This window comes from Epinephelus lanceolatus, chromosome 14, assembly GCF_041903045.1.
Source record: "Epinephelus lanceolatus isolate andai-2023 chromosome 14, ASM4190304v1, whole genome shotgun sequence".
Classification (NCBI taxonomy): domain Eukaryota; kingdom Metazoa; phylum Chordata; class Actinopteri; order Perciformes; family Serranidae; genus Epinephelus; species Epinephelus lanceolatus.
In genome coordinates, this window is record NC_135747.1 from 7,788,000 (window position 1) to 7,814,927 (window position 26,928).

Sequence of the window (26,928 nt, forward strand, 5' to 3'; positions counted from 1 at the left end):
GGCAATTGCATTAAGGCTTCAATAATCATGAAAATGGTGTTCATTAGTCAAGATTATCATGCTGAAGAAAACATGTAAGTATCACAAATGTTTGTTTGCCAAAGATCTTATTTTTGGCAATAATCCAAAATCCAATGGAAAAATCATCCCTGGAGCACTCTATTGACGTGTTCATTCTATCACTGTGGGGCCTGAACAGAAAAGAGCTTTGACTATGATAAGAGCTCACAAGGTCATGTGAGGAGTTGCTCCTTTCACCGTCCTGGAGCACAGTAGCAGAGTAGTGAACTAGATGTGAGGTGAATGAAGAGGAGTGGTGTAGGAAATATAGAGTGGTGTAAAAAAAATAATGGACGTAGCTACCATGATGTCACCTATTTTGAGGCCCCAAATCGGCATTTCAGCTGTCGCCATCTTTAGGTTTTTGGAGACAGACGTTACCATGTTTGGGCAAGATAGTGGCGCTGTGGAGTGTTGAGGGGTGGATCATACTGAAGAGCGGAGGACACTATCAGCAGACAGCCTGGCACTCAAAGCAGCCCACCCTTAATTATGTGCAACTCTAAGCCTTAATAAAATGTAAACAGGTGTCCTAAATAGAAATTTAGCCCCCGCACAGTTGTCATGAATGGGGTAATTGACTATAGATACCAAAACTGTTTCTTGTACCAAGCTTTAAACATGTTTATTTCTGCTGTTAAGTTAGCCATTTTAACATGGGGGTCAATGGAGATTGACTGGCTTATGGAGCCAGCCTCAAGCAGCCATTAAAGGAACTGCAGTTTTTGGCATTTCCGCCCTGGCTTCATTTTTCAGCCCTGGAGGTTACCACTTTGTAGAGATATGTCTCTGTTGAAATATAGTAATAGCTGGAGTACTCTCTGTGACAGGTAAAAATAAACTTAATGTGTGAAATCGGTGGATCCCTGAAGTCACAGCTTGTTACAGTCTCCCTTTAATAACCCTATCAGTAGTAGACACATAACCCTCCCCTTCTTGGGTGTCGCTGCCCAGAGGCAAGGAGTAAACACTATGTGTTTTACAGTGTGTGATACGATGAATGTAGCATGAAGAAATAAATCATCTTTTGGAAATAAACATGTCACAGAAATTCCTCTCTGCAACTGATCTCCTGTTATTCACCGAACTCACACAGCTGCATTGTGTAATTTCCTTTGAGATATTGCTTACTCCCATCATGCGTTAGTAGCAGTGAGAGTTGCAACATAAACTGTTGCTGCCTGAAGCACCATGGTCAGGCTACAAGAAGCTTCCTATTACTCCCACAAGGAAAAACAAGGAGGGCCCCACAGTGTGTAACCAATTGGAAACATGTGGGCAACATCAACCAAAATATCTCAAATGAAGGTCATTTACAGTGCGTCACAGTCTTTTTGTAGTAAGACCCACAGCTTCTTGAGAGGAATGCTTGAGGATTTTCTGGTTTTCATAATTTACTGTCTTGACTAGGAATAATATTACTGTGGGCATGAAACACTTTGTTGGTACTTCCATGCTTGAATCTCAGGAAAATGTTAAGCTATGGGAGAAACAGTTTCCCTGACACTGTAATGTGGTTTTCATGGTTTCATGGCATTTCTTTGCTGTTCCTGCTACCGCCCTTGTTTTATTTTTAGAAATCACTGAAGCATACTATTTGTTTTATTCCTGACATGACGTAGCCTGCACAGTTGCTAACCAGTTTCTTTGCTGTGCTGAGAGCTCTACAGCTGTTACATGTGTTTGTGGTACAGCCTGAGGTTTAGTTGCATGGCCGGGAGAGTAGAGGCAGGCTGGAGTTTTTCCTTGAGTAACCAGCTGTTCAAGGTGTTTCATGACAACCCAATCACAAGAGAAAATAAAGGTCACCTCACTAGTTTCTTTCAACGGTCTTCATCATTGGATGGAGATTGTTTTAGAGAAAGCTCGAAGTGTACTTTAAATTGTTTTCTTAAACTAGTTTTTCCCAAGAATGAACATATCACTGATGCAATGTTAGTGTCACTACAACTTCTGAGTTGGATGTTAACAGACCCATCTCCCTGAAAACTGAGCAAACTCGACCCACTGATAACGACCCTGTGACACAGTTGAAACATGGACCTTGAGTTGGGATTGTGCTGTTAACATACAATTTCTAAAATCTTGAAACTTGAAATTGAACTTTGGTGCTTAGATTGAGTGATGATTTCCAACAAGGAAAGTAAAAATTAAAAAAAAAACCATAAAAACAATAATTATTAGATTTATATCATCATGAAATGTCAACATTGGTATTTGCCTCCAAGATCCAGTTGATCTCTTATTTAACTGTTTCAATCTCAATCTAATAAATGAATAGAAAACTTTATAGTACTATTGAGCTGCACTAATCTTCAGCGCTATTAAAGGTCTGAATATAGGCTGTTGACATTAGTTGTGTGTTTAATAACTTCCCACAGACTGAATAAACATTGTTTTTATGCAGTTTTTGTTATTACTTATTATATTTTTGTACAGTAGTTTTTCATGGTTTGTAGTTTTCTCTTTCAGCATATGTTGAGTCAGTAATTGCAGGAGTTGTAATGGTTTGGAAACACAGGCTTAATTGATCCATTTCTGCTCCTTGTGAGAAAAAGACGTGTGTTCAGTTGACTCATGTCTGCGGCTATAGTGTGAACTGAGCGTGTTAGCAGCCACTCCCTTTTACCAGACATCTGGGAGGTTTATAAGGTTTTGCAAAGAGGAAACAAGCTTTTCTTTTCCATTTAGTCATCATAACCTTCAACTGGATAACAGGCAAACTGTGTGAATCCACTTGACGGTCCCACCTCTTTTTAAATGCAGTCAAACCGTCAGTTGGGCAGAAATAGTTGTTGGGCAGTTATTTCTGTGTACTGTCTTTGTCCAGACTGTCAGCGCTCATGGTCATTAAAATACCCGTCCATTTTGGTTGCTGAAGGCTGGCATTCAGGGCATGGGAATTGAGACAGAGTCACACCAGACTGGCATTTAGTTTTGGTGGCACTTGAAGACAGGATGCCTTTAGAGATTGTCAGTAGACACAAAGGGATTAGGTTGACAGAGGCCAGGCCAATAGGTCTGACCTCTGCAGTTACCTCAATATGTCACACACACTATTAAATTAAAACTACTAAGTGTAGAATTTTTATATAATTAAAAAAAATGCTTCACCCACAAAATCACCATTTAACATTGAATTCATAAAGAAAACAGTTTTTCCATCATGCCTCCACGTTGAACGGGGAATCCAATAAAGGGGATCCTCATGAATTGAAGTAGACTTGCACCGATTACAATTTTTTGGGCCCATACCGATTTCCGATTTTCAGTGTTTGGATGGATTCGGATTTCATTTTTTTCAAACCACTTTACAGGACACAAGATATTGCAATATTTTCTATCTTTGCTTTAATAGAGCATTTTAACCAAGATACAACCAGCTTTTCAATAATCATCTCAAACAAACAAACAAAAATAGTGACATGTTTCTTAACCTGTTAAGAAACATTTTCCTTTTTGCTCAAATATAACTTCAGGTACAGTATTAAAATAAATAAGTAAAAAAAGGCATGCATAAATAAAAACATAGATAAATAAAATAATCATTCTTGGTGTAGAGCATTTGTGGGTAATTTCTTGAATAGACAAAAAAGTAAAAATATCTCTTGTGGAAAATTCACACAGGTCTTCAGGACGTGCCAGCCAGTGAGCGCGCAGACACGCGCATTTTCGGCACGCGGACACGCGCCTCGTCAGTTTCAAGCGGCACAGTGCAGCAGTGAGAGCTCCACAGTTTAGTTTAACACGGACAATTAACATCTTTCTCCTTCTCTCTTTTCTTGTGTGCGTGAATGATTAAGGTGAGAAGCCGCCCATGTTTCACTTCCTCTCATCGCCCAAGCCGTGAGTTGCAAATGTGCAAGACTGACTGGCCGGTCGCAGGTCATGGCCGATCACATGAAAACCGGCCCGATTCCGAGCATTGCCGATAAATCGGTGCAAGTCTAAATTGAAGTAATCAGGGTCCACATTTCACAGCAGAAAAACTATATCGTATACCTGTTACAAACTCTCACACAACTCATGTAGTATAATCCAAGTCTCATTTATCCAGTTGCATATAGTTCTTCCTTAAAACATGCGTTTTCACTAAAACATTACAATATAACACATTTTCACCCATGAGTAATGCACCCTGAGCACGCCTAAGCATGCGCGTGCATTTGAACCAGGTTCAAATGCAAGCCCGGGCACACTACTCGCCCATGTGTTAGACTTTGTACTGAAATGTTTGAAATCCTAACTTTTTAGTGAAAATGCATGTGTTTTGGAAGTACTGAGCATATGAGACTTGGATTATACTGCATAAGTTGTGAGAGAGTTTGTAAACAAATGTTTTGAAACAGTTTTTCTGTTGTAATATGGGAACCCTAATACATTAAGTTGTAAAGAATGTTTGCCTTTTTTTAGATTCTCCGTTCACTGTGGAGGCATGCAAGAAAAACAAAGTTTTCTTTTACAGAATTCTACATAACACGGGCTGATATACAAAAGATCATTTTGCGGGTTAAGTGCCTGCCAAATAATTCTGATGAAATAAGGTTTTGTTTGCAGCAAACTGGAGGATTTCAAATTCTTCATATAGTAACATAAGAAAGAGTGACACTATAGTGTATGTTATGTGTTTTTAAATGTAAAATAAAATGTGCCCTGTCATTTGGGCTTCATAGAGAAGCTCTTGCTTGATAAAATTGCAAGTCATGGCTCAGAGGAAGGAGAACAAAACCAACTTTACAGAGTATGTTTGAAATTAGCCTTGCCCTAAACTCTTATCGTTTTTTCTTCTTTTGTCAGCATTTAAAGCGTTTCAAAGGTTCTGTCAGATCTTGTTAGAGCATTCATTTTTGTAATGAACTAGCTCATTTGCTCTCAGGAGGACATTGACCCTGTTGAAATTGTGCTGAATTAGAGCAGTTCTGATAGAACCAGAGACCATGTAGGTCATTATAAATAGCTGTAAAGGAGGAGGGAAAGGATGTGGGATTCTGTCTTTTGGCCTATTTAGATGCATCTCTCTGACTACAGGCAGCTACAACATACACCCATAGATACAACATGTGTGGACACTCAGATGATCCAGGATTTCACTCACTTACAGGGACTGACATAATGGTGTATTTTGATAACTGCAGGAAGGTACTTTTTTGAAATAATTATTATATAATAAACAGCAGGCTGATTTTTGCAGTGACATAATGTATGGACAGTATTTGTGTTGGCGTTTGTTTTATAGTAAACCAGGTGAATGGAGTTTGACAAGTCAAGGCAACTCAGGTGGTGTCCGGTACGGTAAGTGATCAACCCTGGGGAAAAAAAGCTGACTCAACACTTTGTTGTTGACAGATTGTTGCACATTTTTAGCTTAGCATATACAAGATAAATGGCTCATATTGCTGCTAACGGTTATTTTTTACATGATTGAATGATAGCATTGGTCTTCAGGTGTGCAGATTACCGTTGTTGTCTACTTACACAGTGTTCTTGTAAAAGAAGTAACTGTTTGTACAAGTCTTGTTTTCAGAGAAACCAGTCGGTTTCTTTCTAGCAAGCCTGTTTTTTAAATAGTCGGGAGTTTAATAATTCTCTCAAGAAATATGACCCCAAGTGAGTGAGCTTTTAATCATACACAGCACTCCCACCCAGTAAAAAGGAAATCAGTCACACCTCTCAGTTTCAAGAGGGTTTTGCAGAACTGCTACACTCAGACATTTACTGTGATGAAATTACCAGTACGAAGCTGACAGTTTACAAAACGGCAAGAGAATGCAATCTTGTAAATGATGTATAGGAGGCAGGACAGTCTTTTCAGCTTGAAGCATATTGACTGTCTTTGAATGTGCACTTTTGAGAATTCAGTGGTTTTACATTTTATTTTACACCAGTCATGCTGGACTTCTCAATGTCTGTTTTTGGACACACAGTCATGCTAGTAACCATGACTGATTGTTGTTATGTGCTTGGCAAAACACACTTGAGTATAATATACTGTATAATGTGCTGTCCATTCCAAAATATAATACATGTGTTTATTTTTAGAGGAATGTAAAATTAATATTTCGACTTCATTAAACACTTTTCTTCCCCAACCTGACCTGACTTGGGCTCCGTTACAAGATACAACGTAATATTTCTGTTCTGTAGTCTGAACCAGCGTCTGGGCCAGTCAAGAGTACATAAAGACATATTTGATAAAACTTCACCTAGTCCAAACAAGTTGACTACAGTAAACAACTGTATAGTGATACAGCACATTTCACACACACAGTGGCTTTGAAACAGCCTAATGCTTTGTGGGTTTGTACAGACGGCTTGTGTTGACTTCAGAATAGTATATCAGCCATATTGTTAGTCATGACGCAGTGGTGTTGAACAGGATTACAGAATAGATGATGGCATAGTGTGGCAAACATGGAAGCAAATAAGAGACATAAGTATTCGGTTACAGGTTGCTTAAATGTGATTGGTCAAATCCGACAGCACATACCAGCTGCCTAGGACAGGGTAGGCAATCGAGCCTCAGTGCATTGAACTGACTTCTGGTCTATTAGGACACAGTCTGTCATTTATGTAAGCCAAGAAAGTGGTTTGAAAATTGAGACCCAAAGGTGACTACCAGGGAAAATATTTTTTTTGGACTGGAATTGGTAGATCTGATTTTGACCAATAGAATTTGAGCAATGGGAATCTTTTTTTTTCTTATCAGTGAGATTCTATAAAATGAATTTTTGGATCTGAATTTGTGAACATTGAAAAAAATATGCTTTTGAAATTAACTGCAAATCAAAAAATGTATTATTTCAATTTCAAAGAGGTGAATTCAAAGCAAAAATGCATGGTTTAAAGTAAATTAAACAAAACGGTAAATAACATTTAAAGTAAAACATTTCAATGCTGTGAATTCAATGGTGTTTAAATTCCAATATAAGGTATACTTAAGTATCGTATTTGCTTCCATAGACAAACATCAAAGTGTGCTACACTAGATTAGTAATAGACATGGAAATAGCTCTTAGGTTTGTTTCAGCCTGCATGCTGTTGTTGGGTGGGGTTCACTGCATCCGCACAATTCAAAGAGTGTCAAGTAAGCTGTTATTCACAGGAAAGTCTAATTCAATAGGATATGATTGTCTGCATGTTCTGGCACTTTTTGTATTGTGTTGTATTGTATGTGGTACTGTAGTACCCACCCATCTGACAAATAAATTAAAAACAATGGCAAAAATGTTTGACAGTCATTTCCAAATCCATGTGATTGATAACAACTGTATCTAAAATGTCTATTTTTCCTCATGCCTTTCATTTGAATGAAGTCAGAAGAAGGTTGTGTACACTTAATGTAAACAAGTGACAATTGAGAAAAGAGTAAAAGCCCTTAACGCCTGAGCTTGTTTGATGAAATAAGTGAGACCAGCGCTCCGTCATCAGAGCAAAGTGTCCATGTTAGTGGAGGTTTTCAAGAGCTATAATCATGCTACTGGAGGCTAAAACACTGATGTCATGTTTCTCCTCTGACACTGCAACTTTGTCACCCCAAGGCTCAGGGAAGATAAAATGTGCTTTCAAAAGAGAGAGAGCCTGTATGTGTATGCTTCAGTATAGATGCGTCAGCACAGGTACAGGATTGGATCTGAAGAGCTTGTTTTTGTGTTTTCTGAAAGCCCTGGGCACGAATGTTAAGAATCCCAAGGACAATGGGCAATCATTGACTCAGAGGAAATGCCATTAAAGGAGTCAGTGAGTGAGCCACAGGGAGGACAGCAATCAGTAAGGGCTATTTCTGGAATAGCTCCATCATCGCTCAGATGACTGTTTTGAAGAGCTTTTGTGACTGTTTCAGTTTAAGTATTTATTTAATTATTTCCAAGATTAGTTATTTCAGTGTTTACTGAGGACAACATTCTCTCTTTTGTTTGTAATGTCCTGCTTCCCCATTAGGAGGAGGTGCTTGGTACACACAGCTTGCTTCAGGGTAAAAAGCATCTCCACTGATGCAGCAACAAGCCTGCTGTTCTAACATTTTAGGCCTCTGTCGCCCATTTCTCCTCCATTTAAACAAAGAGGCAGATGGACATTGTGTAAGTCCTTCTGCAGACTTTAAACCTGCATGTATAATTTAAAGAGCATCTACACACTGACTGTACAGAGAAGAAGCATTGCTACACTGACCTCTGCAGGTTGAAAGGTTTGTGTTTGTTGTTGAAACAACCATCATCACAGTTGGGTGTGGTTAGGTGTGGTGTGCTTGTGATAACAATCTTCTGTGATGTGGCTTTGCACAATATTACAGTAATATGAAAGGCTCCACAGGATGGACGGGGAAAAGCGACAGCCATGGCAATGCATCCACTGTGTAAACCTTATCATTATATGAACAACACTGCAATATATTGATGTCTTTATATGATGACTGCATACAGCAGCAGCAACACATGAAGTTGAAAGTTCCGAAACAGACAGCAGAAATGCCACATAATGCATCAAGGGACACACACACTGTCATCAAGTAACTAAAATTATCATAAAATAAGATGTGCCAGGATCAGCCTGCTTGGGTAAGCAACACAGCCAATCATATGACAACACACGCATGCAAATGTAAAATAAAATGTCATGGACTAACTGGCAACCAGATCTATAATACTGAGTGAACTCTAGTAGAGGACAGGCAGCCAAATCACTGCTGCAAACTGCACACATTATCAGTCTGAAGAAGTAAAAATGGAAGAAAGAGAGTTGAATGTTTCCATCTGGTTTGTGTCCTGGAGATAGAGAAGATTTTTAAAATTACTGGAACAGTTTTATTTTTTTGTCTTGCCTGACAAGGCTGTTCATTTAGAAAGATTTTAAATGTATGTGAAGAGGGTCTACTGAGTCATGACTAAACATCTTTTAAGAGTGTGTGTGTGTACGAGAGAGTGTGTGAGAACATGCTTGCCTTTGAAACTTTGTGTCTTCCTGTTACATGGTCATGGTGACTGACAGTGGGGAAATGCATTAGTGCAAGGGTAGGAGGGATTACAGTGACCCCGCCTAGAGGCGAACAGACTGCAACTACATAGTGTCTACCACAAAGCTAGAGGAAGGAAATGCTTACACACACAGTCTGTGGCGCACACTCATACAGTACATGCTCTGAGAGAGGTCCTTTTAAGGAAAAGGCCCTGCTCTTACCCGAGTGCTGAGTGGAGCAAAGGAAATGCCTTCAAATACAGAAATATAAATACATACACACATTTACACTTTATTGTAACTGCATGTCTGCAATGGGTCCTAAGATTCTCACAAGATTGTATGCTTCTAAAAACAGTCTACTACATCTGTTCAGAGTTTAAAGGACACTTGATATTCTGTGTTTGTACTGTAGACACTGCTACAGCACTGATAATCCAATCTACTGTGATATACTGCAGTGTAAAGTCTTGCTTGTTTGATTTAACATGCAAAAGTTTTAGAAGCATTACTTCAGTATAACTGTAAACCCCTGCACTTTTGGTTTAAAGGTCCATTATTCATTAGGATATGACAGTTGCTGAAACCTCTGGTGCCTTTACTTCCCAACGATTAAACACACATTTCACATGTCTATTAAGAACTCTGTCACGGAATTGGACCTCTGGTCACACGCCTGTTCAGCATTTATAGATGTGTACATGTGTGCCACTTTAGTCTGGCAAATTGGGAAGCTGTCTCACCTCTCGTTTTTTCTATTTTCTCTCTCTGTTTCTATTTCTTTCTCTATCTGCCCTTCAGGCCGAGGCCAGGCTGGCAGCAAAGAGGGCAGCCAGGGCAGAAGCCAGAGAGATCCGCATGAAGGAGCTGGAGCGACAACAGAAAGAGGTAGAAGTCCAGTACACTCTCACATTTAAAACTGATACAACAGACACTGTTTGGCTAACTATGATCTAGTGGCTCATGTTGGTTTGATCAAAGAGTTTTATCCACTAAGTTTGTCAAACTAGGTGCTCCTGTGTGCCTCATAGCTTGATAATGCATGACCCTAAATAACAAGAGGCTTTCAGCAATCTTGAGCATACTCTGTTGGCAGTTCAGACCTAAAGCATTTCCTGTCAACACTGCTTTACACTGTTAAGCTGGGACTCTTAAATCCCGAGGGTCATGGGTCAGAGGTGGAAACAGACTGCATTAACTGCAGCACTGAGGAGCACTGCTGGGGATTTTCTAACAATCTAATTGTTCATAGAAAGTGCAGAAAAAAATCTCGAAAATTGAATGAAACACGTCATGTACAAATTGATTCAGGATGAACTATTTTAACAGCTGCCTCCTTATCAATCAATTCTGTACTAAAATGCTAGCACCTTTTCCCCAGGATCCTGTGGATTTCTTTTGAGTAACTATTACTGCAAAAAGTTGATTTGCAAATCTCCATATTAACAGAGACCCCAAATATGGAATGATTTCTTCTTAGGGTCGATCTGAACATGAAGTATCTCTTATTACAATGCAAAACATTGGGAGTATGGTTGATGTCATATGTTCCCCACACTGTCTTGATTAAAGTGGGTTTGTGTTAAAGCCACTCTTCGAACTATACAACAACATATTAAAGTGAGTGAGATTAGTAGGTGAGGTATTTTTACCTCTTAAGGGCTGTCCACATTAGGAATGATAACTATAACAATAACTATAAATAAGACATGCACAGATTTTTAAATTCTGGGCTGATACCGATGTTCAAAATAACAATTTGGTCGATAGCTGATGGCTGATACCGATGTGTTTTTGTTGTTTTTTTATTCCTCTTTGGTGCCAGGGAAACAGAGAAATCTTCATTTAAAAAAAAATAACGAAATAGTTTTAACGTCATTCAGTCCTTCATTACACTGAGTAAGCCTAAATTCATACTCATATATGAAACAATAACCTTATTTCACATAAAAGACAAATTTAACTGCTTCAGAAGCATTTTTACTATATATTTTATGTCACAATTTCCTTTTTAATGTTTTATTTTGCTGTGAAAACGTCAACACATTTCCCCTTCAAACAGTTGTATTTATTCAAGTTTCTCAAATCATGAGAATGTTATAATTTACCTTCACTCAATACTCATTTTTACTGAATGGAGCTTGAATGCATCATAATGTAACTTGATGCCACCTCCGTTAACTGTTAGCTCCAGCCACTGGCTGCTAATGGTTAACGCTAACTAGCTCTCCTTCTGCTGATTTCAACAGAGATTTCTTGTTCACAATGTAGCATTATCAGGGCAGCAATAGGGTGTGTTCCGATGCGATGATAGTGATTTTACAGTGACCCTCTTGTCGCGACAGTGTCCGGGGGAACCTCTCTGTTCATCCCAGAAACGTGTTTTATTGTCACAGAGGTGACAGGACACTATTTTTCTGAAGCCCTGCTTTTTAGCTTTTGCTAAATTGATGCAACGGGAAAACATCGGCCACTGCCATCGGTGAATGTCATCTTATTTGCCAGTGGGCCCATGGCCATCAACAAGGTGAAAATCAGCCAGTACTGATGTGCCCTGATAAATCGGTGCATCCCCACTGTAAAAATATTGTTTTAAAAATTAAAAAAACAAAATTAAAAGCCACAACTGTGAAGACAACGACAGTGGTGAAAGATGTCATTGGTATCACTTTCAGAACGACTTGATGAACGATAAAACACTGACAACCAATCATTTCCTAAGCTGCCAACTGAGCTGAAGCATGCGATGTGTGCTTGGCATCACTGTTCACAGAGCTTTATCGTTCATCAGTGTGGATGCTCACATCGTTATTGATGAGGTTATCATTATCGTTACTGTTTTTGGTATGGCCAACCCTTCAGTCACCAGGCTCCATTGTTTTAGGAAATATTAAGCAAGTAAAAACTTGGTTAAGTGACTGGTAAATGTGAATGTTTTCCTCACTGTGTAGCTTCCTGCTGTGAGCTTTAGCACACAGCCAAAGCAATGAGATGAAAGTCCTCAAAGAGGCTCACTAATAAATCTTTCAAGAAGGGTTTGAACCTTCTCCAGTTTATCTCAGGCCAAACTGAAAAAATCCTGCAAGACTTTTAATGGAAACTTCAAGTCACACATTTAATTGGAATTGTTGAAATGTTGAGATGTTCTGAAGATGAAAAACCAAGGCACAGTATTGCACCTGCTACTGTATGTTGTGAAAAAACCCTTGTTTATCCAGTGGTTATTTACATTCTGTCACCTGATATACACACGTTTGGACAACATTTCACATGCTCAGTTGGTAATATCGTGGTACTTTTTGTGTAGCTCTGCCTCTTTGGATAACTACATACAGTACATAGTAGCCACTGTGGTTGATGCTCTGACAGGGTGCTTACCTCCAGAAATGATTGGGCACCAAACAGAAGAGCCTGCTGCTGTGTAAAAGACGTATTAAGTTTGTGGTATCTTTTTATTTCAAATAACTAAAAGATCAACCAACATCTAGTGCAAAATTTACACATTATTGATTATACTAAGACTGAAGAGACCCTAAAACTCTGGTTTCTACCCTCTGCTACCTCCACTGCCAGTGTTGGCACGAGCACTGCATTCTGATTTGTGTTGAAACAGGTGCAAAGCAAAAAAAGTGTGTGTGTGTACTGCAGGTCAGTGGTGTGTTACTTGAGTTTCTCTGTCTCTAGTTTAGCACCTCTGATCTGTACCATGGGGAGTTGTGCTTTTCCTAGCTCACTTTTCTTAGCCTGAGGTAATCCCATACACACAAACAGACTTCTGCCTCTCACCTGTTAAAACTGAACTCTTAAAGGTTCCTCTGTCCAGAGACGATTTGGAAGTTAAGACTGCTGAAACGGGAATTGCATGTAACCCTGGAGGCCTTGGACCTAAATGACCTTGAAAATGATCAAGTCAGGCCTTCTATGTACCCTTAAGGTGTTTATGTTGTTGGAGTTAGGGAAAAATTATAAGTCCTCTGCTAGGGGTTGGCAGCATGGACAAAATCATCTATCACAGTCTGTGTAATGTTTTGTTGTGATATTTATATATATTGCTGCAATACATATTAACAATATCAACAGCAATACAGGCTTCCTTTCTCCATGGTGATAGGTTTGACAGGTGTAGTTTGGTAGATAGAAGACAATTCCTACATAAAACTGCTCACAATAGGGTCTATGGATGTCTTCAAAAAGACCTCAATGACTCGGCACATTCGGGGAACGAGTACCTCGCCCGGTATGGGGACACTGGGGCCCCCCCTTTGGAGCCAGACCTGTGGGGGAGCTCGCCGGCGAGTGTCTGGTGGCCGGTCAGGCTCAGCCCAAATGAGTAACATGGAGCCGCCACCCTGTGGGCCCACCAGGAGCTGGTGCTGGAGGTGGAGTGGTACCAACTAGATATAGTGGGGCTTACCTCCACACACAGCACTGGTTCTGGAACTAAACTCCTGGAGAGGGGCTGGACTCTCCCTTTTTCCAGAGTTGCCCACGATGAGAGGCACTTGGCGGTTGTGGGGATACTCACAAGCCCTTGGCTGAGCGCCGCCATGTTGGGGTTCTCCGCGAAGAATGAGAGGGTTGTCTCGTCTTGAAGAGAAGGTCTCTGACTGTTAGTGTGTACGCACCGCACAGCAGTACGGAGTACCCGGCCTTCTTGGAGTCTCTGGGTGGTGTCCTGGCAGGGGTGCCGGCTGGGGACTCCATAGTTCTTCTGGGGGACTTAAACAATCACGTGGGCAATGACGGAGAAACCTAAAGGGGGTGACTGGGAGGAACGGCCTGCTTGGCCTGAACCCGAGTGGTGTTTTGTTATTGGACTGCTGTGCGAGTCATGGATTGGCCATAACAAACACCATGTTCGAGCACAGGGAGGTTCATAAGTGTGCCTGGTACCAGAACACCTTAGGCCAAAGATCGATGATCGACTTTGTGGTTGTATCATCAGATTTGCGGCCGTGTGTCTTGGACACTCGGGTGAAGAAAGGAGCAGAGCTGTCAATTGATCACCACCTGATGGTGAGTTGGATCAGATGGCGGGGGAGGCTGCCGGACAGACCTGGTAAACCCAGACGTGTAGTGAGGGTGAACTGGGAATGTCTGGCTGAGGCCCCTGTCTGTGGGGTTTTCAATGGATGGATTATCTTCAGTAACCTGGTCATGTTTTCTTGGCAGACACATTGCTGTAGAGTTTAAATGTATTTTTTGTTGCTTTAACCACCACAAGCCGAGTACCATCTAGTTCCATTATACTGGAGAGAAGGCGCACATCTCTATGGCCTTTATCTTCAACACTCAGCAGCTCACACCAAAACGTACCTGTAGTGATAAACAGCACTACAGGTAAGAGGAAGAACATGTTGTTTTTTATTTTGGGGTGAACTGTCCTGTTAAAAAGATAAAACACTCAGATGGGAATGACTGTATTCGTCTGATCCTAAGATTTAAATACTTAGAAAAATCAAGGTACTCTGTCGCATTATTTTTAAAATACTGTAAATTAAATACTGACATAAAGAAAATCCACTCATGGGTGTACATTGCCCACAATGAACTAGTGTAACCACAGATAATAGGATAAAGGATAGCTACTTTACTTTAGTTACAAATAGGGCTTTATAAAAATACTATTTGTATGGTTTTGCTCATGGCCAAACACGGCAAGCATTCTTTGACTTAATGCAGTGTGCAATGGACCCATTTTGGCGGCTGTTACAATCTATACAGTCTGAGGTGTGGTGAAGTCGATCATGGTATATTTGAAGGAGTTTGTAGTTCAGCATGCTGAAGAATTACCAAAATATTTTAAAGTATGGCTACACTATACACCTGTAGTGTCTGGTGGCATCTTACAAAACTGAATGCTCCCCATTTACGTGATGGGTATTGCATGATGTAGAAAAAAACACAACTATCAAATAAAGTACTCCATCTGTATCGTATCACTTTAAGGATACCGGTATTGGTAATACTATCGTAATCTTTTAAATGATATCCAACCCTGGTTACAAACCATAAAGCAAAATCGCTGATGGTTGACAAATTTCTATCTCTTCACAGTATATATCATCCCATTACCCAACACTGTTCTCTCTTCCATTAAAAAAAGGTTCACTTTACATCCCTCTGATCTGTTTTACAAAAGAGATTTGCTGCTTATCATTACAGCAAACCCTTTTCCCATTAAGGTGTACTGGGATAATCAGCATTCCAGCAGCACTCAATTATTCAGTAATGAAAACACAGGTGATGAACCTCAACAACAGCAATCTCTGTGCACACACACATACACCAGTCATACACACTGGATTAAGGGTCATTGTTAAGCTGGGTCTGGTCAGGCTGTAAGCGTGTCTGTGCATGTTTGTGTGTCCCTTAAACCCTTTAGCCGAGTTCTAAAGTAGCTTAGCAGGTTATGTTCCTTGGTCCAGCCTCCAGTGGAGTAGTTGTTGTCACCACCGTGTTGTTGACATGAGCGATGGGTCGCTTGTCTCACAACCACCGCCGGGACTTTTGGACGTTGTATCACACACTGAAGACAGGACTTAACGGTCGATTATTGGCTGTATAGCAGCAGACGAGAACTGTGTGGTTGCCTCCATTGTTCCGAGCTCAAATCTCAGTGCTCCATAATCCTGCCTACATGACTGGCAGTGGTTTTACCTGCTGACTGCTGAAAGATGCAGCCTTTCCTGGTACCCTGAGGGCAGCAGGACGGCTGGGCGTCGGCTGGCAGGGAGGGGGCTGAGGGCTGCCCTCACTGGGCGCCCAGGGACCCCTCCGATCAAGCGGGGAATTTCGGTGAGTTGAACAGAAAGGGTGCAAACATGTGAGCTGATTGTGTAACTTATGACGGAGCCTTGGCTCACTTGCTAATTAGGTGTCCAGACACGTAATTGGAGATAAGTAAGCAGACGCGATCCCTCCAGTCGGTTGTTGATCTGTTCTGCACTATTCATTGAGCTTTTTTTCCACATTATGCTCTTGCACATCTTAATTTTCACATTTTACAACTGTCAGTAAAAGTGGAAAATGGCATATTTACTTCTTTGATAGATGATACCTTTTGTAATCAGATGTCAAAGGTCACTGCAGAGAGAGTTTGAAAATCAGAGCTCATGTAGCACAGAAAGTTGCCATGAATTTATCTGGTTTAGGGTACATGGTGTGTTTCTTTTTTTTTTCACTATTGACAGAACTATAGGGATATGTTATGCAGAAATAATGTAAAAACAATTCCTTACATTCTTGTACTTGTGACAGTAATGAATCACCCCACCATTCATACTAAGATATTCTATAAATAAGTCTGACCTCGGCAATTCACCTGCTTGGGAGTAAGGATGACTTTGCTGCACTTTGTCTAGTCATGAAAACAAAATTCTGCATCTGCTGCAATGCAGAGGTCGCCAGTGTGTGACCTTTTAAGTGACCTTTCATCTGAAACTATAAATTAAGAGGGCAAGAGTCTGTCCTCCATTGATAACCTGTTGTTGTTCCTGAACTGATGCAGCAGACAAAGAGGTCAGCTGCGAGACGATTTCTGAAAGCCAAAATTATAAAGCAGCCAATCCATGTATTGGGCAAGCATACAAGGGAGACAGTGGTAGTAAATCTGGATTAAAGCACTGAAGCGATGGAATGGAAAGTGCAGCAGAAAGGGTGGAGTGTGTTTTCAGTGTCTGGATTTGCTGGGTGGAGGTTTTGGAACAGGCTCCAGTGCTCTTTTTTAAATATATCAGCGAGTGTGTGTGTGTTTGTCTCACTGGTGAAGAGAGTGCAGACAATGATTTGATCTGATTTAAGTTAAACTAGTTGTGATATTACAGTTGAGGGGCAGATGTGTTTATTGTCATTTCCATTTTTTATTGTAAGTAATGTGTCCATATCTGTTATAAAAATGAAGATAGCACACTATCTTGGGGGCTTACTGACACACAGTGATAAACAGGCCTTCCTAGCATCATTCCTCAGACTACTGTTGTAGGGAGGTTGACAGAAATGAGAGGATACAGTGAACAGCAGGTGATTGGATTTAAGTGTCCCTGCACAAGTTAACTCCCAGTACGCATGAAAAAGTTGTACAGATCCCAAGGTTTCTTGAGATACCTTCAATCATTGGGTTTGACTCAGGGTTCTTAGCTTTATATGTGTTGCTCTATACTGTATTGGTATGTATTTTATGTCTTTTTATGTCTTTTACGTATTTTTAACTTGTGTTTTATTGTGAGCCACGTCAAAGACGAATTTCCACTGTTCTGCAATGGACAATAAAGTTCTTTCTGATTCTGATTCTGATCCTAGCATTGTATGTTTAGAATAATACACAAGACATATAGAATAGATAATCTCATGCAATATTGCAGCCATAAAAACATTTTGGATTCGAATACTTCACACTACATTAGGAGTGTGCTATAGCTTTTAAGTAATGAAGAGTGAAGTGCAGTGGAGTGCTTGGTGATGACAAGGTGCCTGAACAAGAAATACCATCAAACTTCAATTAAAAGCCGAGTCCCAATGACACGCCAAGTCCTTTTGCAAGCCGAGTGTGGCTACACATTTTGACAAATAAAGTGTGTTTCAATTTGATACCAAGTCTGGTTGCAAAGCAGTTTATTTCTTTTTAGGCTATAGATGTTCTTTGGATGTATAAAACCTCTTAAAGCCCACTGGTTTGTTGGCTACCCGCTTGAGCTAACATTAGTTAGTTGCTTAGATCGTGCATACAAATAAAAATGTTACTTTTATCATTATAGAGATGCAACATATTGGGGGAGCATAGCTCATAAAATCAAGACGAGCATTCATTTTGTGATAAAAGCACCAAATTTGGTACATATATAAAAACCGTTTCTGCGACAACTTTTGAACCAAATGAGCTACAAATGCAAGCTTGGTATCTATTTTGTGTTTTTTGACCATGAGAAACACGTTGGAATGCTTATTTTTAGGATTGGATGCAGCAGGACCCCTAATTTGCATATTTCCATGGTGGCCACCTAAAATAAGATAAAACTCTTATGGCAAACTTAGTTTCAGTTTTATATTTTTAAGCAAAAGAAACACATTGGAACACTTAGATTTATGATTTTTTCTTAAATCATATTGTATTTTATTTATACTCTCTAATACCAAAAATTTAATATATACATTTTCACCCAGATTGAGTTGTAAGGATGAGCTGTTTCCATGTTTTGATTTCATGTTCAGAGAGATGTTGTATGCCCACTTTATCCACAGTCAAGTTCATGTGACGTATGAATCCTGGACAATACTCCTCTGACCACAAGCATGTATTCACACACTGAGAAAAGCATAAACATAGCCAGCCGGTCAGGACGTGCCTACCCGAATACGTGTGGACCCCACAGCATATAGGGAGGGGGATTCCCGTGTCCAACATGCTACACTCTCTTCAGTGAGTGGTGTGCAGTAGGAGCAACACGGCCCCTAGGTAGAGGGCTCCACCTGTGCTCATGGAACTAGGGTTATACAGTAATATTGTAATTGGGTACAGTGGGTTGAGCCTGATGAATGAACACCCTGTCACAACATAACATCAACCCAGCCTCACTGAGCCTGACTGGCTAAAGGTTAGTTGCCGTAGCTCACCTACTTCTTTAAAACCTAGGCCGCTGCAATGGAGAAGTTACCAAACCAAGTTGCGATACTGTAATCATCAGATACGGTATCGCAACTTGGTTTGATAAGCACTCCAGAATTTGATTGGACGAGCAGGAGAAATTATCGGCATGCCACCGCCATCCTCTTTCCAGGAGATATTTGAGGAGACGGTGAGGAGGCAAGGCCGCAAAATTGCTGGTGACCCAAACCACATCCTTCACAGCGAATATGAGTTGTTGCCCTCAGGCAAAAGGTACAGGGTACCAAACTGTAAGTTGAATAGATACAAACTGTCCTTCTACCTCGATCAAACTGTTAAATAATGCAATATAGTGTGTGTGTGAGGGCGTGCGCGCGCTCACGTGTGTGTGTGTGTGTGTGTGTGTGCGTGTGTCTGTGCAATAAAACTGATAGTATAGGGAAGTGCAATATTAGTAGTGCGATAGTGCAGACAATAAAGTTACTAAACTAAGTAGGGGGCCCCAGCCAACCCAGGTTATGAGCAACCGAACTCTTTGGAGCTGCTGGGGGTTAGGCCACCAGAGGATCCGCGATACAATACTATCATGATACTTAAGTCATGATTCATTATTATTGAAATATTGCCATATGCTGAGTATTGGGATAAAATATATTGCAATATATTGGGATTTAATACGTTTTTTTAAACCGTAAATTATGTCTCCAAAGGAAAACGTTTTCAACCTCTGTTTTATCTAATAAGATGAAGTTTTCAGTTTCTCCCTCTCAATTCAGATATTTTCTTTGTGGCAGGAAAGTGCATCTAGTGGACTGAAAAGCAATTGATTATATTATACCAGCAGGCTACCAAAAGTTTATATTGTAATATAATAATTAATATTAATAATATTCATATTAATATGATATGTTATGATTGTATTTCCCATCTTTGCTGAGTCAGCTCACAGGTTCCTTTTTGTTGATTGGCAGCACTCAACAAAATAACTAAAAAACATGCTCCTACTACAACTTAATGCTTAACTGTAAAATACAGTGAAAATTATAATGCGTATTTCACTTATCATGTAAAGATTTTGTTTCATGATTTTAGTTTTGCATTTCATGTGACACCATCAGAATCATCATAAGGAGATATTTAATGGCAAAGGTGTAAATTTTCACAAATGTGGATTCTGTGGTTGTTATTTGTGCTTTAACTCCTCGGTACCAGGATGTGTCAGAGGCCAGTTGCTTGTCACAAGACTCAGATCTGTAGTCATGGGAACACAGACTTCAAAGTGTGGCACTGGTACAGCTTTCTGCCACTGATACCAACCTAAAGGAACCATGGGAAAATTCCTGCTAACCCCATCTCATAGGTCCTCAACAAATCTCCAGTGAACTTTCTGGGGTCAGTTACTATTGGTCCTGATGCGCAGCGGGGTACCTAACATTCCTGAGCACCTCTCATTAGCACAAACCTGCCTCTGTATGTCTTCTCTGCATGCTGTCTGCCTTTTTTGAAGTTTTAATTTCATTTCTGTCTTTATCACATCTCATTTTTGAGCTGATTTTTTTTTTTTTTTTTTTTGTCCCTGTTTTCATGTTTGATATCCTCCTTTCTTCTTTCTCTACCTCTCATCGGTGTTGGTGTGTAGATCTTTCAGGTGCAGAAGGTAGGCTTCCTCTTGCTCATTTCCTCCTCGGACATCATTTGATATAAGCATGGTTATGCAATTATCTTAGGCGTGTGCCAAGAAAATAATGGAAGTCTATGATCTGTGTTCTGTTTTCTGAACTGTTTATTTCTTGCCTTCATTTCCTGTCTCTTCTTAGAAATATTATGGCTTGGACACCAAATTAGATGACCGAGCGGACAGCAAATGGGGAGATATTGAACAATGGATGGTACAGTTTCTGTGCTGTGATAACAACACTAAAAAAAACACCTCCCATTTACTAAATACTTTGCATGTGTCTCTTTGCCTCTGTACATATTTCGAAGCTTTTATTTCTGTCTGTTGGAAGCTTTTGCAGTGTGCCGAGTCTCTCTTTTGAATTCCGGATAATTCCTGTTAAGCCTTTTTAGAAAATAACAGATTATAAAGAATCAAAGCTTGGCCATTAATGATAATCCACTTATTCAAAGGAGCAGGGTGCCCGTTTGGCTTTGAATCAGCCTGACCATCTGGCCCCATTGGTGTTAGACTGCATGGGATTTACTGAGTTGAATTTACCATTTCAGTCACTTAGTTTGAATTGTCCCAGACCATCAGAGGTTCAGACACTGCAGTGAGGATGCTTACAGTGTATGTGTGTGTGTGACTTGTAATTTGACTAACTGAAGTGTGTGTGTGTGTGTGTGTGTGTTTTGTTGTAATCACCTTACTGTATGCTGCAATTTGAGGTGAGAGTGTTACTGCAGCATGGGTGTCTCAGGGGTTTGTTGGCTGGATTAGAGGCTCAGAGTGATGATTTTAACAACATGCATGTTGGATTGTGATCAAGTGTGCACTTCACTAGCAAGTAAGAAGTTATTTAAATTTGTTTAATGCAGACATTGAACAAACATATTCAAATGAACCAAACAGCAGGCGTTGCATCCTATTGTTTGCTTACATTACATACAGTAGTGTATATTGTAGGGATCCAGACTGTCCTACTGTTTAGCTAATATTAATCTTTCTTACCACTTAACACTTCATGTGGTGTCCAATTTTGTGTACATGCCTTCATCACCACCAGATATCATACCATTTGAATGGATGACTATCTTGGCATCATGATGATGATCCTAAAACTAAATTAAAGGAACAGTTTGTAGGATTTAGTGGCATCTAGTGATGAGGATTGCTGATCGCAACCAGCTGAAACTTCTCCTGTGTTCTGTGCTTGAACTCCCAGTTAGCAGTCCCTCAGTGTTCATTGTTCAGGAGGGAGCCGAAATATCTGTAGAGGACTCTTCATCTCCAAAATAAAAAGACCAAGAGATTAAAATGTTAAGGCACTGAACAAAGCAGTTTCACATTACAAGTCAGTGCTTTTCTGATTATGATTGGATGGTTGCAGACAGCCACTCGCTCAGCGCCTGCTAATGTGTGCTCACCTTTTTCTCTGAAAACTTAAGATCCAGGGCAGGAGTTTTTTAATGGGAGTTGAATTATGTTTTTATATTATCAGTAAAAACACTGAATGAGGCAGTTTAACATTAAATAATTATGTATAGGAACATGAAGGTCTTCATAGACGACCTGCTCCCTATGCAGATAAAAGTGATTCATTATATGGTAAAGAAAACCCAAAGATTCTTATTTTCATGTGATTATACAGTAAAAAAAAATCATTCGTATTATATTAAATTCCATTTCTACCAGTTTTTTTCCACTAAATCCTACAGACTAGACCTTTAAAACAAAGATTGCTAATGACTCAAACATTTTTTTGGGCTGTAATGAAAACATGCAACTTCTTCTTGGAGTGGTCACCACCCAATCAGTGGGAAGACTGACCTCTAAAGTCTTCTTGTATCTCAAGCGACAGTTACCTCCTTCATCCATCTGTCTTGTTGAACTTTGACATCTCTCTCCACTTTTTCACCCTTCACCTCCTCTCTTCTCCATCTGCGTCCTTCCCCTCCCTCATCCAGGAGGACAGTGAGAGATACTCACGTTCTTCACGGATACACACGGTTTGTAGCCCTCCCTCTGTTTCCATCTCATGCCTTTCTTCTGTAATCTTGTCCTCCACCCCTTGCAAAATGTTATACATTATACATACAAATGTAAATCCTGGACAACTACAGGGTGAAATCCAGTATCTTTATGTTTGTTTATATGTTGTTTTTATGTTTGTGTGTTTAAATATTTGCGTATGTTTATACACAGACCATGACTACTCAAGTAGTGATCTATGGAAGTGATTGGAGTTAGATCCTAAATGAAAAAAGTAAACTATGCTGAATGCAAGAAAAAGAGATCGCTGTGCTGGATTGATCATGTAGGTACATTGTATAGTACAGGCAATTCCACCCTTACCCCAAAATACTTTTACCTGGCCTATTTAGAGTGAAATAGGGATGATTTATTTATTTTTATTTTTATTTTTTTGAGGCCATCCTGGAAGTTAGCGTCATGCTGGTTTACTCGTCAAAAAGCCTGTGTGATTTTTGCATTATTGCAGAAAATATTTCTTTATACAGCAGCTTTTTATTTGAGAATGAGCTGTATGACGGACCTGAAGTAAATCATAGAAATTTTCAGATATAATGCTTCATGTTTTCTTTGCTTTTTTGGCTTTGGTTTTAAACAAAGGAGTTATTATAAATTACATTTAATTTCTCATCTTAATAAAACAAAGCCCTCATAAAACAAACACATTAGATGAATACTGTTAATTGGACCATGTGTCTTTGCAGCAGGACACGTCCTGCCATCATCCACGGTTCAGTGTCAAAGTTTACGTAAATCACAGGGTGACCATTTTCCAAACCCTAACCATCCATTTCAATCTCTCACTCTCTCACACAGCTCTCAGACGACGATGAGCGGATGTCAGTGGGAAGCCGGGGCAGTGTCAGGGTCAGTATCACACAAACAGCACATGCATTAAAAATCTATCTTTACACGTCTTTTTTTCCTTTCAATGATTTTCAAATACCTTTTTGCTTTTTGCCTCACCAAGTCGGACCTTGTTCTCTTGACCCTTTGGTTATATGGGGTTAGTGTATCTGTCCTCGGTAGCTTAACAAGGTGTGGTTGCACCTGGTGGTGACATTGATGTTGTGTCTTTTGCACAGTCGGATCTTGATGCAGTTGGGGCTTATGGTGGAGGGGTAAGGGTTGATATTCTGAAAGGACACACTGTGGATGAGTTTTTAAACTTACTACTTGAAGATTTGTTGTGTGAATGAGTCATTGTTTGACTAACAGCTGGTTCAAAGACCTCAAAGCATGCAGTTCATCTGTTTCGTCCTTGTGATGCAACAAGACATGGGGTTTATATAGAAGGAAAAAGAATCGGTTTTATAACAGAAAGCAATTATGTGGGCTCATTTTTATATTAACTAAATAATTAAATGGGTTTTAATGAGTTTAAATTCTGGTTATTGTATATAAGATGAAAGGGTATTTGGCGTTTATATTTTTTAATTTGTAATTGTTGACTTGACTTTGTTGCACCAGTATATAGGAAACAATACACAAATGCGGATTAACTTCAGTTTCCATCCCAGTCACCAGGAGAAAATGTTGGCATTGTACGTGTCTGCTCACCATGTTACCTTTGCACATTTCAAATGTATTCATATCAACATTTCTAAAGTGAGGTGGTATATGAGGTTTCTTTGTTATCTGGTGGAGTGGATGGGGGATGGCATGACACCTTGGCGGGACACCTGCCAAGCAGCAGACCATTGCAGACCTCTGTTCATATCAAACAAAGCGGCTTTTTAGACACTTCACGTGGGTGTTTTGTAGCGAACCTTGGCTGTTTTTCTGGTGGGGATAGTGCTCCCAAAACTAGGTATTATAAGCCAAAACATGATCTTTTTTTAACCATGGCATGTTTTTGTGCCTTAACTTAAATACATGTTAACCACAGTGTTGTTTAAATGTACATTTTCAATGTATTCATTATATAATAACATACAAATGTAACATCTCTGTGGTTTGCAGAAACGTGTACAACAGCAATATTTTTTTGTGGCGACTGGGTTGCAGTTTCGTGTGATCCTATCGAGCGATCATGTTTAGTTATGTTTTTGTTTCTGCTGTTGTGAAGGAACATTGCCTACTTTGGAGTCAGTTGGATTTGATTTTGACGAAAAAGAACACTGTGTTATAGAGCTACCATGATCCAACCAAAACATAGTCTGCACTATTTTAGGCTCTGATTTGTCTCAAAATACAAAGTGCCATTTCTGCTTTGCCGTGTAATGTGGAAAAATTCTTCATTCTAATCATTCTCATGGCTGAACGAGATCCGGGATGTTTGCCTCAGTGGGTTTATCAGTTGAATCAGTTGGTTTAGTCACGTAACCTCATGTTAATACATTGTGGCCTTTTGTGTGCTTTTTACCACTGTCTGGCCAGTGCAGAGAGTTCATATGTGTTGTGTTTTTTTCACATGGCTTTACATGTGTGCTGTGCAAACAATACAGAAGTTTTGTGGTGAGAAAAGAATCATCCAGATTCAGTGCTTTCACCCTTGACCATTCTTCCTCTCTTTCTCTAATTCTAAGGACTCCTCAGCACTTAAGAAGTCAAAGAAAAAGAAGAAACATAAGCACAAAGACAAAGATGTATGTCAAAGCTCAACCAGTAAATGCACAAGTGGCCCATACAGAAATGGCATCAGTGTTTCTCACTTGTGTTCTTTCTTCACAGAGGAACGGCTACGATGATGATTACAGTGTTATATCCAGCAGGGTCAGTAGCTGTGTGTTGAAATGATTGTGCAGACATTTGGTCTGTTTGCAGAATAAGGGAGAGCTTGCAAATCTCTAGACAAACTGTCTCTCATGATCCTTCTCTTTGTCATGCTGTCAGAGCTCAAGACTCAGTGATGAAAGCAGAGTGTCTCGCTCCTCCAGGCTAGACCTAACGGTGCGTTTTGGCCCCCTCTCGTCCTTATTGCTGGATAGCTGTACATAGGCCTGTCACGATAATTACCTAATCGTACAATACGATATATGGACATGACCTTGATAATTATGCTGCGCTTGATATTGCCAGTTGTGTTTACATGCGTGTTTGTTAAGAATGTCACCAACATTTCAGCCAACATGATGCTGGAAGAAACGGCAGGGTTTCTCCATTTTATTCTCTCTACCCCCACCTACTTGCATAAGTCTGAAGAAAAATAAAACACCTTGAAGAGAGCACAGTGTAGTTCACCGGTAGCCTGCAGCTACACATTAACAGTGACAGAGGCACAGTCCTGATAGTTGTTAGCTTGCCAACCCCTGACAATGAGCCAAAAATTCTGTTGTATGTAGTTTTACAACCTTATCCTAGGATAAAATTATGAAGTGATGACATTTTATGCCCAAAAGGTCAAAGGTCAGCTTCAATGTGACATCATTATGTTCTGCAAAAACACTTGCAACACTCAGTGTAGTTTCTCAGGAACAGAAGGGGAGACATTTGGTCAGATACTGAATTGGTGACACTAATCTTGGGTGCCCACCTTGAAGCATTCATGTTTTCACAGACATGGATGTAAACTGTAAGAGAAACTTGACTAGTGCGTGTAGGCATACAATCGCTGGACGGTAATTCTAGTTTAAAAATAAATTACATATTTTGTTCATATTCAAATTCCAATGTCTGAATATTGTTGAGAATTAAAAGGTAATTGCTCTTAGAAATGTTGCACTTGCATTATCATACTATTTTATTGCCATTATATCAATGGCAATGTCTCAAAATGACAATAATATCGTTTATCACAATTATTTCTGGAACAATATAGCGTTCAACAAAAGTAGTTACTGTGACAGGCCTAGCTGTACAGTGACTGTCCTGAACATTATGTAGCTTAACTTTCTGTTTGATGAACCAGAGGCAGTTTTCTTTGTACTGAGCATAAACTGTTGAAACTATAGTGCATGTAATGTACTAACGGAATGGAATTTTGTTTTGAATAACACATTTTGGAGGCAGAAATATTTTAATTGTTTTTAGGCAAATGCAGTAGGTGGAGACTAAAATACAGTGTTTTGGTGTGACCTGGCAACTTTGATTGGTTGTGTGTGGTCAGGTTGAAACAGGACATCACATGTTGCTACTATGCAGGCATGAAAAGCTTCTCATTGATTCAGTAATTTAAAATTAAATCTGAAGGGATGTCTTTGTCTTCGAAATTGACCAGATTTCTTATTTTCAATGTGTGCACTCCATTGGTGAGCAAGAATTAAGTCATGTGGAAAAGTGAATAGGACTTGACTACGGTCGACAGCAATAAACCATAAGTAAAAGCCTACTTGAATTAAAACAACATGAAGAACTTGCAACATTAAACTACAAAGGACAGATTCCCAGGTAAAATGTAGAGCATAAAAGAATAAATGCCAGTAATAACAGCATTTCCATTTATCTTTGTAGTCATTCTTATAGAAGGAAGACAAGAAGCTCTTCAGTATAAATAATGTAACTTTTTTTAATATTTAAAACCTCAGGAGGCTTGTGCTAGTCTTCCATGGCTTAATAACCTGGTTTTACTTCATTATTTCTACCTCTGACATAGTTGTTTAACCACCTTCATGAAGGACATGTGTTTTTTTTAAACCCAGCAGTGATAAGTTTCCAAACTAGAGGCTATGTATCAGTAATA

The 26,928-nt window shown here is 39.7% G+C and overlaps 1 protein-coding gene across 18 annotated transcripts in view; it reads left to right on the top strand.

Annotated features, from left to right (window-relative positions):
• lrrfip1a (leucine rich repeat (in FLII) interacting protein 1a) overlaps nt 1-26,928 on the top strand; it is a 68,569-nt gene that overhangs the window by 16,462 nt on the left and 25,179 nt on the right. For 12 of the 18 annotated variants that reach the window (XM_078174300.1, XM_078174303.1, XM_078174301.1 and 9 more), the window contains exons 2-10: nt 9,814-9,900; nt 20,256-20,273; nt 20,434-20,505; nt 22,244-22,285; nt 23,124-23,174; nt 23,393-23,428; nt 24,836-24,895; nt 24,981-25,022; nt 25,143-25,199. In XM_078174300.1, the coding sequence (XP_078030426.1) occupies nt 9,814-9,900; nt 20,256-20,273; nt 20,434-20,505; nt 22,244-22,285; nt 23,124-23,174; nt 23,393-23,428; nt 24,836-24,895; nt 24,981-25,022; nt 25,143-25,199 (465 nt within the window). The remainder of the gene's footprint in view (nt 1-9,813; nt 9,901-20,255; nt 20,274-20,433; nt 20,506-22,243; nt 22,286-23,123; nt 23,175-23,392; nt 23,429-24,835; nt 24,896-24,980; nt 25,023-25,142; nt 25,200-26,928) is intronic. The other 6 variants (XM_078174288.1, XM_078174304.1, XM_078174294.1 and 3 more) reach the window with 5 other exon arrangements.